Source organism: Pantherophis guttatus, chromosome 2 (genome assembly GCF_059756535.1).
Source record: "Pantherophis guttatus breed Tessera chromosome 2, ASM5975653v1, whole genome shotgun sequence".
Lineage (NCBI taxonomy): Eukaryota > Metazoa > Chordata > Lepidosauria > Squamata > Colubridae > Pantherophis > Pantherophis guttatus.
Genome location: NC_142064.1, coordinates 159,362,417 through 159,376,882, shown reverse-complemented (window position 1 = coordinate 159,376,882; position 14,466 = coordinate 159,362,417). Strand labels below are relative to the sequence as shown.

The 14,466-nt window shown below is 36.7% G+C and overlaps 1 protein-coding gene across 7 annotated transcripts in view; it reads right to left on the bottom strand.

Annotated features, from left to right (window-relative positions):
- Positions 1-14,466, bottom strand: part of SPAG9 (sperm associated antigen 9) — a 99,780-nt gene that overhangs the window by 64,322 nt on the left and 20,992 nt on the right. For 4 of the 7 annotated variants that reach the window (XM_034412965.3, XM_034412969.3, XM_060688730.2 and 1 more), the window contains exons 3-4: positions 11,578-11,648; positions 4,801-4,895 (exon numbers count right to left, since the gene is read on the bottom strand). In XM_034412965.3, coding sequence (XP_034268856.2) covers positions 4,801-4,895; positions 11,578-11,648 — 166 coding nt within the window. Of the gene's footprint in view, positions 1-3,926; positions 4,342-4,800; positions 4,896-11,577; positions 11,649-14,466 lie in introns of those variants that run through there. The other 3 variants (XM_034412971.3, XM_034412973.3, XM_087887135.1) reach the window with 1 other exon arrangement.

The window sequence follows — 14,466 nt, the reverse complement described above, 5'->3', positions numbered from 1 at the left end:
ACCACCAAAGTGAGAGGATAGGGAGGCTGGGAAAGAGGGGGCTCATGGGTGTAAGCAAGCAAGAGGGAAGGGGGTTGCAGTGTGTGGAAGCAAAGAAATGTTGGGGAGTGACTTGTGACCTTTCCTGCTGACTTCTCCATTGATTTTGCTTCTGGGAAGTGCCAGCAGAGAAGGTTGGCAACAGCGATCACCCAATTGTGGGATGCTGCAATGACTGGAACCTTGAGAATGGGTCATAAACCCCTTTGTTCAGAGCCATCATACCTTCAGTCACTGAACAAATCGTTGTAACTCAAGGAAGACATGAATTGTCTTCATTTTTAAAAAATATTTTTAATATTAGCCATTTTTAAACATTGTGAGCAATCATAAGAAGCTTTTGATGAGAAAAGTAAATGTTTCCAGATGACCCCAAATTATACTTACATGAAACTCAGAAATCAGGTAAAACTATGTTTTGGTTTAAGATAAATGTTTTTTCATTTTAAAAGATCTTCAATTAGTAGCCAGGCAATGACCTAAAAGAATTTCCTACTTCTGACCTGAACAGAATTTGAATTATTACCTTTGCTATTTTCATTTTTGTATACATTACGAATGTATAAATAATGCAAATGCAAATAGATACACAAGCACCAGAACTTATTAATGCTAAGAAAATGTATGGAATCCAGACTTTTCTGAATGTGCCATCTAGACATGATTAAAACAAGATAATTCAGTTAAATGTTGGCAATTCACATACATACTATGGCTATGCAGTAGCTCCAATTCAATTCTAAAAATTGTTTGGAAGCACTCGGGGGCACAAACTCTTGCTTACAACTCTTTAACATAACTGCATCTTCTCATGGTACCAGATGTCAGCTTCAGAAGACAGTTGTGCAATCCCAAGAAAAATCAGTTTCTTTAAAAAGTTGCAGGAGATGCTATTTCTATGCTGCTGCACATTCCAAAACATCTTTCTGAATGGAAACCAAAGTATGGCAGAGTCTTAACATACAGTATTTCGCTAATTCATCAAAATGCAACTGCACTGCATTTGATTGCACATAAAAAGTAGTCCATGAAACAAAAATATTCATACATGCAGTCATCTATTTTCCATCTGATTTCTGTACAATATTTTCTAATAGTACCTATCTCTGAAACCCCTTGTTTCACAAGAAAAGCCAAGAGAATGCACTGATTTATTTGAATAGTTTGTATATGTTTAGTTATTAAATACCCAATCGTAATTGTTTATCAGACATCAGATAACTATTACAAAAATCTATCTGAATAGATACACACACATACATAGTTCACCATCAGCAACAACGTACATGGTGTGGCTACTACATGTCTTCCATACAGCTTTAATATAGGAAAATTTCCAGTCTGCAATTATGCTGCTATTATGTATCATGTGAAAAGAGTGTGGAAAGATATACACATTAAGCAAAGCCATGGCATGTTTAAATCATCTTTATTGAGCAACATTCACACATTGTAACAAGCCATAACATGGGGCATTTATATCTGTTAAGTTGTTTTACAAAATTTAATGCTAGAACAATGTAAAACACACTTCATGTAGCGTATTAGTGTGAACAAAACACTTCTCAAACCCCTGAGGCAGCTGCATCTTCTGAAGGCCAACCTAGCAATTTTGAGCGCTTTCCCGGGTTTTCCATGTACATTCTGCTCAGTCTGTCATCTAAACAAAGCAGCTGAATGCAGAAAAGGCACAAAGAACAACCTAAGCCACAATTCTTCAAGGAGAACTTCACTTGTACAAAATATATTTTGTTCCGCGTGTCTTTGAATGCTTTGCACAGCTCTAATTCAATCTTCCCACTTGGACTCTTTTGAATTCCACAGCTTCAATTTATCATTCTCCTCTAGTTTCAAAGTTTCCACTTGATCTTGAAATATGTCTTGTCAATGGAAAGGACACAGCCACTCTTTTTTTATTGAGGAGATAGAGCTTATAAGCAATCTGTTTTTAACAGAATATATGAAGATGCTCATATATTCCACTGTAATGGTACCAAATCTTTTTTTTTTTAAATCACTCATCATTTCAACTGGCCTACCCTGAAATAATTTTTTACATTCTGCCGAGAAACAAACACTAATGGAGACTGTTTAATTTCAATTTTTTAAATATTTTGTTAAATTTATTTGAAACCCATCTTGCCGTGGGGCTACTCCGGGCATCTTACAACAGTAAAATGGAGAAAAAATTATTTTAAAAAATCAAATGTTGAGTAGGAATGGTCAAGTAAGTGCAAATGCAATATAACCCATGGAAAGATGCTACCAGTTCTATACATGTGTGCTTAAATCCACCATTGTACTCCAGTTATATTAGCTACACTGTAAAGGGGTGAGGGGAAGTTCTACCCCTCTACTTTCTATTTTCAGCTATAGTATGAATGAAAGAACATTCAGATCCTTTATTCATTGTGTGAATACCACATCTGAAAACTCTCAATCAATTCTTCACAATTGGTCAGATTCCTCACTGTCTTGCAAAACCAGATAAAAGGTAACCCTTAGCTACTGAAAACATGAATACTAATATTTGCAATCTTCTACAAAATATCCGCCTACAATTTAAGACCCCAGTTAATGGATAAACTTTATTTTGCATCCAAAAGTTTATATATCTATATATTATAATTTAAATTAGAATTTAAAACTAATTATTTAAAACTATATACATATATACTGTATATACAGATATACAGATACACACACACACACACACACACACACATAAATATATATATATTTGTAGAAACATATACATTAAACAACTTTTTGTAAACATTTTTGACAAAACAAAAAGATCCATCTGTAATAAAATTTAACTTCATTTTGTATCCTTCAAACTTTCTATGGCCTTTTACTTTTAAATTAAATCTCCTTAGACTGGATTATCAGAATCTCCTGATTATGTTAAGACTTCTCTCCCCCTTGATCTTCCAGGGAAATATGAAAATCCTAATACCCCACAAGAGGTTTGTAGAAGTTCTTATGAGACAAGGCAATCCGACAAAATACATTGATCCACTTACATTAACTCTCCTGTAAAAGCCATGTATGCTGTTTGCTGTACTTTTATGTAACAGCAGAATTCAAATTGATAAGAATTGGATCAACGGATTCCACCAAATATGCATTATGTAGGTAAAATTTCATTAGAGAAAGGTTCCAGATAGAAACAAGTTTTACTGAATTGTGGATATCAGACTGTAATGCTTGATTTTGATTTGCTAGCCATACCTTAATATTCATGCAATTATGCATGCAACCAATGTAGATATTTGATTTTTAAGAAATAGAAGTTTTCAAGCAGCAATATTAAACAATGTTGCTATAAAAGTAGTTTGATAAATCCAGACAAACAATCTGCAACTCAGTACTCTGGGGTGAAAAAAAATATTACTAGATACAGGTTTAAAAAGTATACATTTATATCCTATTTTTCACATTATAATATACCTAAATGCATGCCCACAATCTATTTAGAGAAATAAAAAGCAATTATTCAATTTGAATAATCTGTGTTGAAGAATTAATCCCAGGCATTTATACAAGATTTTTGAGAGCAAAACACAAACTGAATAAACGAAGGGCTGCTACAGAAAGCTTTTTGAAGTTGCTAATTGCCTGAAAGAGCTAATGGATTTTCTCAAGAAGCAACTGATTTTGTAATCTCAAACAAAGCATCAAATTCACATCCCATCTTTACAATAGTAAATTGTACATTTTCTACAAAATATCAAATTGCGATTTGAAAATGGCTCTTCAAATCAGCATCACCCCACCATTTCCCGCTTTCCACTCCTACTCAAGAGAGGAGAAATAACATGGTAGGCTAAGAACAAAGAATTTTTTTTTTTTTTAAAAAAGCAAAGGTTCCAGGGTCAGAATACCTGAGAATCCTTGGTAAATTCTGCGTCAGAGCTGGCACACCAGTGGATATAGAAAAGTGCACAAGCAGCAAAACGGAAAGAGACACTAAAATCGCTGAATTAATGACCACCGCCCCGCCAACGAAGCCAAATACAAATAGCAGCATGCATCCAGGACTCATGGCGCTGCGCTGGCATGGTGAAATGCAAGAACCGAGGCTACGCAGGGGACAAGAGAGTATCTTTGTAGTAAAAGTCTGTCATTGAGCTGCTGCCACAGAAACAATGCCATCGACAGCCGCTTTCCACTATCTTCTGCAGCAGCTCCAAAGCAAAATGACATCACCTCGCTCTCCTCCCCCACCTACAAAGAAAAAAGCAATCCGAGCGGCTTCTCTTTGCTTCAGCATCTATGCAGCAACCTAAGGATACAAGCAAGCTTGTTGGCAGTTTCCTCCACCCCCTACGCTGAACCTTTGCAGCTTGGCTCCACTTGATTGGACGGGAAGCTCAGGCGCCTCCATAATGTAGACAAAGCTTTAGTTGGAGATGTCCTTTCATGAAAATGTGCACAATAGTATAAAAATGGAAATGAGATTCAGTTATTTCACACCCCTAATTGCATATCCTTTGGTCGTTCTTCATCTCCATTGGAGAAGGGAAAGAAAAATCCTGCTACACGAAATGTAGATAAGAATGAGTTTTAAACCTAAAACAGTGTCAACAAGGCAATTTTCCCATTAAAATAATGTTCATTCCTCCTGCAAAACTTTTACAGTCTTTCTTATATTCCAGCAAAAATATAATTGTGATTATTCATTATTCAAGATAAAAAAACAAAGGTTTGAAACAAAACTGAATAGGTTTTACTCAGGCAAAAATCAATGAAGCTTACCTAATTCTACTGTGCATGATGGGCTCTGGTTGTTCACCTCCTGTCAATTGATGAAATTTTGCTCTTTCCAAATGTTCCATGTAATTATGAATCATCTGTTATTAAAAGGAGGGAGGATAAAAGAGTTTAAACTGTTTCATACCTATTTAAGCTATTTTTTAAATTATTTTCTTTCAATTCCCCAATGTTCCACCTATCAAGAAACTACTATTTCAGACTATATAAATCATCCCATGCATCAAAAACTATCATCATAATACATTAATTTGTTCTAAAGTTATTTTCCCCTTCCAATATACAACTTTATCTTAATTTACATTAATACAAGTGTTCCTTTTTTTTTTTTTTACACTTCCACACATTTATAAAATTATACAATTTCAGCAACATGAGACAAATATACACTGTCACCCAAGTGCAAACCAAGAGAACCAGTAGAAGCCCCATCCATGATCGAGTGGAAAAGATACCTTGATAAACTGAGAAAACTTCACATATTTGTTTGGGGAAGGATGGGTGGTTGGAGAAGGTTACACTGGTGCCCAGTTCTGATGCAATGGGAACCATGATTCCTCATTATGTGAAAGGGTTGTGGAAGATTCTGTGAGGAAATAAGAAGTTTTTGCATCTTCTTTTCACTACAGAAGAATTACCTGCAAATAACTAAATTTGGGGAACCGAAAACAAGTCTCAACAAAAAGGTTTCAGATCCAACCTTTTCAGAAACCATAATTAAACCAGTAACTTGACTTCTAAACACAAGAGGAGATACGGTTCCAACTCCCTTTATTATGAGAAGGGGAATGGGATAGCAAAGTAGCTTCTGATTACATCTGAACTGAGCCAGAGAAGTTGACACTGTTTTTCATTTGGCACATTTAATATCCCACCCTTATTTTAAATTTATAGTATATTTTTAAAAGATTGGCAACTAAGCGCACATGCTCAGAGCAATGTATCTGATAGGTTATGAATTTTAATATATTGTGTCAGCATGCCATTTATACTACAATGAGGGACAGAAGGATATTGCTCTCACGCCCTTGTGGTTTTTCCATTGTTGAAAATGAGATGTTGATCTCTCTTGGTCTGGACTAGGTGAAGATCTTGGTTCAATTATTCTGTAGACTACAGCTGACTAAGGTTTTATTGCATTGTATCTTACAGGAAAAAAATAAGGGGAAAGAGTAAGACAGTTGCAGAATCCATTCATAATGAGTTTAGTATATTAATCATTGACAGGAATCCATCCAATTCTACTATTTGTGTCACAATAAACTACTTCCAGATCAATTTCACATAAATGTGTTTTCTAAGATTCCTATTGTAGAATTAGAATTAATTGGAAATAGAATCTAGAATTAAAAAGTGCATGCTTAAGCATTTTAATATACCAACAATCAATTGAGGTACTTTTTTATCTGAGTAAATTAAACACATATACCAAGGGTTTTACCAAGGGTTAGACAGGCAGATCTGTCTATTTACATCACTCCACAAATAGTTGGAAGCTATGTCACGCTATCGGTCAAGCACCCGATAAGACAGCTTCTAGCAAAGGCTTTTTAATTTCAGATAAAATATCACATTTCTAAAATGTGTGGAAAAATATTCCCCATATCTTCAGAATCAAAGTAGGATCAGATGATGCACAGAAAAGGACTCATGCATGTTTACATGATTTCATAAAGATGGATCGCTTATTAAACATTATTTCAACAATTGTAACATTAAAATAGAAATATTTTCATAGGTAATTAATTACTCCCTTCACAGATAAACCAATTACAGATACAAGTAAATTATAATTAGTACAAATATCTCTTTTTGAGTTCTACTATCTATAGCTAAGCCTACCATCATGTCATATTGCATTGTGGTCATTTGACATATCAAAAGGATCTTCATGAACATTTCAGATTAAGCAAAATAACATGAGAGGCCACATTAATAATGTGGAAGTGAAATAATAAAAAAAAATTGCAACTGTATGCAATTAATTCACAAAGAATTAGCATTATTTCTAATCTGTGACCTGTATTTTTGTAACTGGATAATATAAAACTTTTATGTGACTTACAAATACTCTGAATAATAATAATTTGCTTTTTTAAAAAATAAAAAAAGAATGAAAATCAGGCATCATTGGTATTTTTATATTATTGCTTATATAATCATAAAAGAAATTAAACCTTACTATTAAAAATTGAGTTATTAAAAATATGTGTTTATTATTTCTGATATATACTTCTTTAGCTGACTGACCAAGAACTGGCTTTATAGTTTCCTTTGCAGTGTTTTCAGAAATAGTTTGCCATGGTCTGTTATTCTGTTATGCTCTTTTTCCTAGCGTGAGACTGACTGACCCAAAGTCACCCAACTGGCTTTGTTTCTACGGGCAGAATTAGAATTCATGGTCTCCTGATTTCTATTCTAGCCAGCTGCCTTTATCCATTACAGTATACTGACTCTCTTTACAGGCATAGAGCAGTACATACATGAAAGATTTAAGACTTTCTCTTGGCAAAGGGAGACATTAATTGCTGCTTGTTAACATTTCTTGGTAATGATTGGGATTAATCATTGCTTTACTTTCTATTCATACTTTCCATTTCCAAATTGGCACTCAAGGTAGCTTCATCAATCAGTACATATTAAACAGAAAGATTCCGAGGGTTCTAAGAGGTACTTTTGATTAAGTTACAGTGAAATCTGTTGCCGTTTCTTCTTAAGTATGTTTTACAGCACTTAATGTTCTCCATCATGTTTGAGAATACTTCTGTTTACCAGGCACCAAAAATACTTCAGCTACAGATGAGCCACAAGAAATTACCGTACTATATTTCAAGATATAGGGTTTTTTTAATCCCTTAGAAAAAAGCAGATCCAGCTGCCTCAGATCAAGCAACCTATATATTAGGATTAAATTTTCTGGATATCTAAAGGTAATGGCATAAATCCTAAAGGACCATTATCTTTAATCTTCACAAATTGACTTTTCTAGCATACAGTGACACACTACTGAAAACCTTTTTATTTGATACATCTATGTTAAGTTCCTCAACCTGCTGATGAATATAGGCAAGTTTTAACTAAAATACTTAGGATTGTACATGTTACAATGCTTTTTGTGTGGTCCATAATCTATTTGATACTTTGAACACAAATATGTTTTCAATCCAGTACAGGTAGTCCCCGACTTACAACTGTTCATTTAGTGACAGTTTGAAGTTACAACAGCACTAAAAAAAAGTGACTCAGGACTGTTTTTCACACTTACAACAGTGAAGCATCCTTGTGATCACATAATCAAAATTCAGATGCTTGGCAACTGAGTCATATTTATGATGGTTGCAGTGTCCTGGGGTTCATGTGATACCCTTTTGTGACCTTCTGACAAGCAAAGTCAATGGGGATGCCAGATTCACTTAACAACTGTGTCACTAACTAAACAACTGCAGTGATTCATTTAATAATTGTGGCAAGGCAGGTCGTAAAATGAGGCAAAATTCATTTAACAAATTTTTCACTTAGCAACAGAAATTTTAGGCTCAATTGTAGTCGTAAATTGAGGACTATGTAGCTTGTTTCAGAATTATCAAACAATGTAATGGATTTAATTAAGTTAACAATTTTTTTAAAATTTGATTTATATGCCGCCCTTCTCCGAAGACTCAGGGTGGCTTACAATTGTTAAGCATTGGGGGTATTTGTGCAAGAAACACATTAAGCAGCAGTAATGTATACAGATGTAATTTTAATTTCTTCTTTGTATATATCCCCAAGTATTATGATGTAATAAATATCATATAAATATATTCTACAGAAAATTTCCACTCAGAAATCAGACTATTTTCTAAATTATGAAATCATATATTGAGGCTGGCCTTTATTAAATGCTTACTTCACAGAAAAAATACTGTGTTTCCCCGAAAATAAGACATCTCCTGATAATAATCCCAATCGGGCTTTTGAGCACAAATGCTAAAATAAGCCCCCTCCCTGAAAATAAGCCCTCCCTACAAATATTTAAACGCATGCGAAGCCAGTCCCTGTCATTTCCTCTGGTTGGGTTAGTGAGACAGAGCTGGAAATCAGGTAAAATGACAAGAGGAGCACCGAATTGCTCCACGTGCCCCAAAATAATAAGACCTCCCCGAAAATAAGGCAAAGTGCTTATTTCAGGGTTCAAAAAATATAAAACAGGGAAACACGATAGGAAGCATTTTATCATTATAATCAGATCTTTCCTGTGCCAGAGATATTACACCTGTAAGAAAAATTAGGCATTTTATAAGAACTAATATGATTACTAATACCAGCTCCTTTCAAATAGGTTTATGTAATCATTTTGAATGCAATTCTTATTTCTCAGTGAATAACATGCTTCCTAAACTAAATTTAAGAATATCTGGCGGGCTAGGCATAGCTACAATTCTTTCATAAATGAGAGATTGTGATATGAACAGAACTCAAACCCATTCAGAGAGCAATAAACAATAACAATAAACTCTTGATCGAGATTTACAACACACATATATAGTAGTTAATTGGTATATAACAGTTAATTGGGAACACACCAAGTCTCTAAGGAAAAATAAAAATAATTTAATGTTGGTGAACCATCAATACCATTAAGTGAGCATATGACATACTCAAGGTATGTCATATGTTAACAGACAGTACTCTAGACCAGGGGTGTCAAAGTCAAGGATCTGGCCTGCAGAGTGCTAAGATCTGGCCCACGGGGGCCCCCTGAAAACAGCAAAGGACCGGCCTGCGGTGCTTCTGCCAGCGAAAACTGAGTTCTGTTTTTGGCTGCAACAGCCTCTTACAGCCCTCTGTCAGCGAAAATGGAGCTCAGCTTCCTGAGCTCTGTTTTCACTGGTGGAGCGCTCAGGCCACCACAGGTATCCCCGACATGAGTAACGTCGAGCTGGCCATGCCCACCATGGCCACGTCCACTGGGCCTCCTGAGTTCAAACACAACCCTGATGCAGCCCTCAATGAAATCGAGTTTGACACCCCTGCTCTAGACTATAAATGCAGAGTGCTGCAGAGAGAAAAAGATGGAATTATTTCCTATTATTCAAGATTTGATGAGGGCAGAACACAGGAATCAAATGCACAAGAAAGGTTTAATACTGCACTTTACAGATTTCTTCTCTGTTTATATTGTCTGTACAATTCCCTGTGACTGTGGCCTGGCTATTAATTCACAGATATGCATATATACACTTCATTTGATAATCATGACTGATATCATATGTGAATTTCTCCCACTACTTTCCCATAGTTACGTTTTTTTTAGCTTGTAACCTTTAAAGACATTCTCTATCTCAGTTTTATCAATGTACAACATTCATCACCAGCACTGTATAGAAGCATTGAATTAACCCACTTTGGGAGACAACTATTGCTTGAAAAGCAGGAATACAAATTCCCACATACTATCTCCAAGATTCAAAAAGTGATCAGAAGCCCCCCTCCAAAAATCAATACATAAAGATCTATATACGTAGCTTTATTTCAATCTTTAACTTAATATTGTTCTTTGCATCTTTATATTTCTTTTTCTTTGTCCATCTCAATTATTCTGCAGTTTGACAATGGTATACATAAACATCCAAGGAAAAAAACCCGATTGCACTGGCCACAATTATCATCAGTAGTACTTCACAGTAATTTTTGCGTCAAGACATTCACTACTTGACAAATATAATCTGGGTAAATGTAGTCCTTGGTTTAAGACCATAAATGGGATTGGAACCACCAAGGCAGTGATTGGACCTGATTTTACGATCTTTTTGCTGCAGTCATTAAGTGAATCACACAGTTGTTAAGGGTTCCCACATTGACTTTGCTTGTTGGAAGCTCCAACAAGCAAAGGGAAGGCTGGGAAGGCTACAAATGGCAATCAAATATACAACTACAATAACTATATGCTGATTGCCAAGAACCCAAATTTTAATCATGTGGGGATACTGCAAGGAGCAGTCGTAAGTCACTTTTTTCACACTGTCATAATTTCAAACAATTGCTAAACAAATGGCCATAAATCAATGATTATGTAATCCAAAACCCCTGCTAATCTTTTATTCAGATTATACTTTGGTTGGGCATTAGCCAGATTACATTCAATGACATTGCCTTAAAAAGCATGCATATCTAATATTTTTACCACAAGAAAATATGGGTTTAAGTGGCATAAATCAGGCAAACCTTGACAAAAAATATAAACATCTGAGAAGCTTGTTAGTGAAACAGGGGGTGGGCTTCCAAAGTTCATGGGATCATCGTTTCTATCATCCAGAGTTGTTTCAGAGTCAGATGGCATACAAGATGATAAGGATGATCTGTAATGGTCATTATAACTGAAAAGAGTCCAGCTCAACAGACTGTTCTTCTCATTACTTTTTTAGGCAATTGAAGATAAATTTCTCATCTCAATTGATCAGTTGGCAATAAAGGAACTACCTACCTTTCTCAATCATCTACCAATCTTTCCCATGAATTCTCCCTTGCCATATTCAATCATGTCAACAACCTTGTGTCTGAACTCAAATCATGTGTTGTCAATATACCATCTATTTCTACCCTAACCCATCAGCAATATTCAAGACCCACCAATGCCTTCCAAAAGCAAAGAATCAAAGCCTTATGAGATTTTTCAGAAAATGCTGATAGAGATTTAATATACTTGGTACTTTTAAGCACAAGTCCCTGAGTTCACTAATTACATAGAGGCACTATTCAAGGTAATACCTAGTTACCTACCTCTGTATGCCTTGAATGAAGAGCATTGTATTCCTTCTTTAGTTCCGCTTCCCTCTCCTCCAATCTACTAACTGAAAAAGAAAATAATTCATTCAGTTTACTATTTTCAACAATAGAAACAAAAGATGTTTACCTCAACCTAGTTTTTACAAATCCAAGCTATCAATTCAAATACTATTTTGATCTATTTTCAGGGGGGGGGGGGGATATTCTTGCTTGCTTATTGCTCTTAACACAATCCAAGAAGGCCAAAGTTGGGGGGAAATGTGATCATGAAATTTTTATATAATGCAATAGAAATTATACAGAAAAACAAGGACTTTGCGCATATTGCCAGGACCACATTGCTACAAAATCCTACAGTTACGTTTTATTATTCCCCCACCATATTAGTTTAATATTAGAAATATAAAAATGAGAAACCTAAAACAGAATCACATTAACAAATTAGCAAAGTATCATTAGCCAGCTATGTATGTTTTTAAGCATGGGGAAGTAGAAAACAATAAAACAGATTATAGTAAGTTTGCTCAGCAGTACTGTATTTTTCGAAGTATAAGACCCAGCTTAGTTTTTGGGGAGGAAAATGGGGGGGGGGGGGAATCTGCCTACCAGGTATTCATCTGGCTAGTGTTCTTAGTCTGGTAAGCTTGCTGTTTTGTTATCCCCTGCTTGGAGATAGTTTGCTGTTTTGTTATCCCCTGCTTGGAGATAAAAAAACACCTTCTAAAGCACAACTGATCTTTGGAGAGAGAAGCAATGAGAAAAGCAAACCACGGAGATCGCTTCACTCGCTAATGCCGCGTTAGGGCTGAACAAAATTTCACATCTGAGAGTCAGAGGAAGCAGGCAAAGGCTTCACCTGCTAGCGCCTCTTTAGAGCTGAAAAAAAGTTTCACAGCTGAGAGTCGGAGGGAGAAGGCAAAGCATAGAAAATCGCTTCACTGAAAAAAAGCTTAGCACGGAGATAACTTCACTCGCTAGCATCGCTAGCGCCTTGTTAGGGCTGAAAAAAGCTTCAAAAAACTACATTCGGAGTATAAGACACACTCAAATTTTCAGCCTCTTTTAGGAGGGAAAAAAGTGCGTCTTATACTCCAAAAAATACGAAACATCATTGGTTATTGTTTTAAAGAAGAGCTTAGCAGCATCTAAGCACATAGCAAATATTAAACTTATCTACTTTATACCACCCTGATTAACTATACAAGGGAAAGCAATATTCCACCTAAGCTTTCTAGCATATTTCATTTTAATCTCAGTAGAGAAGATATATAATCTCAATGTCCTCTCAACTGAGCCATTTGTCAACTATACTTCTGCTCCATCTAGTGGATTACTTTATTGCTATTATGGGAACATACATGGTGTCAATAATTAAAGGTAGTACTTTGGATTCTTTTGCCTCCTGAACAAACAGGGACCTTCTCCAGATTTGATTGTAGCAAATTCATATAGCAGGAGTTTTTTAGACACAGTATATTGCTGCCTAATGCTCTCTATCAGTTTTCTTTCAACATCTAAGAGAATAGGTCTTTAATATACTTCATCCACAGCTAAGTAATTGCAAACTCAAGGCATTATCTGACAACAGATGGTCAACATGAAAAAAATTATTCAAATACAAAGACATGGATAATTTGTGGTATTATTGTATGAACAATAAAGTCAAAATATAGCCTTCTCCACATGATTGATTACATTTCTCAACAGGCTTATCAAGTTTACCAAATTATTATCCTGTAGAACATTTGGACTGTCCAATATATCTGGTAGAGACACCAGGCTGGGAAAGATTGACCTATAGTTTAAGGTTTTTTTAAAAAAAAAACCTTAATGGAAATAACTGGAACATATTTACACACACACACACACACACAATAATTGCAGAACAGCGCATGATACATTATTTTTAATCATTGATCAAAAAGCAGACTATGCCTCAAGGATATTCCTGATACAAAGAGAATCATAGCCTAATCATAGCCTAACATTAATCTGCTAATATATTTGAAGTTAATTGAGAAATTAAAAACACTGAAGCTCAGACCCTAGAGCCCCTAGGGCCTAGAGCCGTGATGGCGAACCTATAGCACACGTGCCACAGGTGGCACATGGAGACATATTAATGGGCATGCGAGCGTTGCCCTAGGTCAGCTCCAGAGCACACATTTTCGGGCCTTCTCAACCCACCGGAAGAACTGTCCTCAACTTCTGAAAATGTAGACTTGAAAAAAGACACTAGGGAAGAAACAAAATGGCAGCCCTACGATACAGAAGTCAAAACAGAAGCTGCTGAATAAGGTATAAACCAGAGGTGGGCTGCTGCCGCTTCAGATTGGTTCAGGCGAACTGATTGTTACGATTCTGTGCAGTACGGCGAACCAGCAAATCCCACCACTGGCTGACCCCAACTGCCGTGTGCCGCTCTACCCCACCCTGCCCTATCTCAATTCGCCGGTGGCTAAAGTCACGCCCACACCCAGCTACTCTCTGGCTCGCTCACCCAGACCATGTGGCCCAGCTGATCTCCGCGCCTCACTCACTTGCCTGCCTTTGCTGCGACAGACCACACCGGCCACATGGCCCAGATGATCTCTATGCCTCACCCACTTGGGGGAATACAGAGAGGCCCGGCTGCCTTTCGGGCCTGGCTCTCATCATCCTTCCACCTGCATGCCGCCCGCTCACCCTTCGCCTCGGATCGCGGCGCGGGGGACGTGCCAGTCCCTGGCTCTGGCCTTCCCCGGGGCCTCCGCCCACATGCCCCCCGCATGCCCCCCTCTGGCCTCAAACTACAGTCCCCCGGACTGAAGAAAATTATCTAGCCTACGGCCTGCTGTGCTCAGCCAAAGGGCCGCGGGGGACAGCACGGGCACGGGAGGGGGC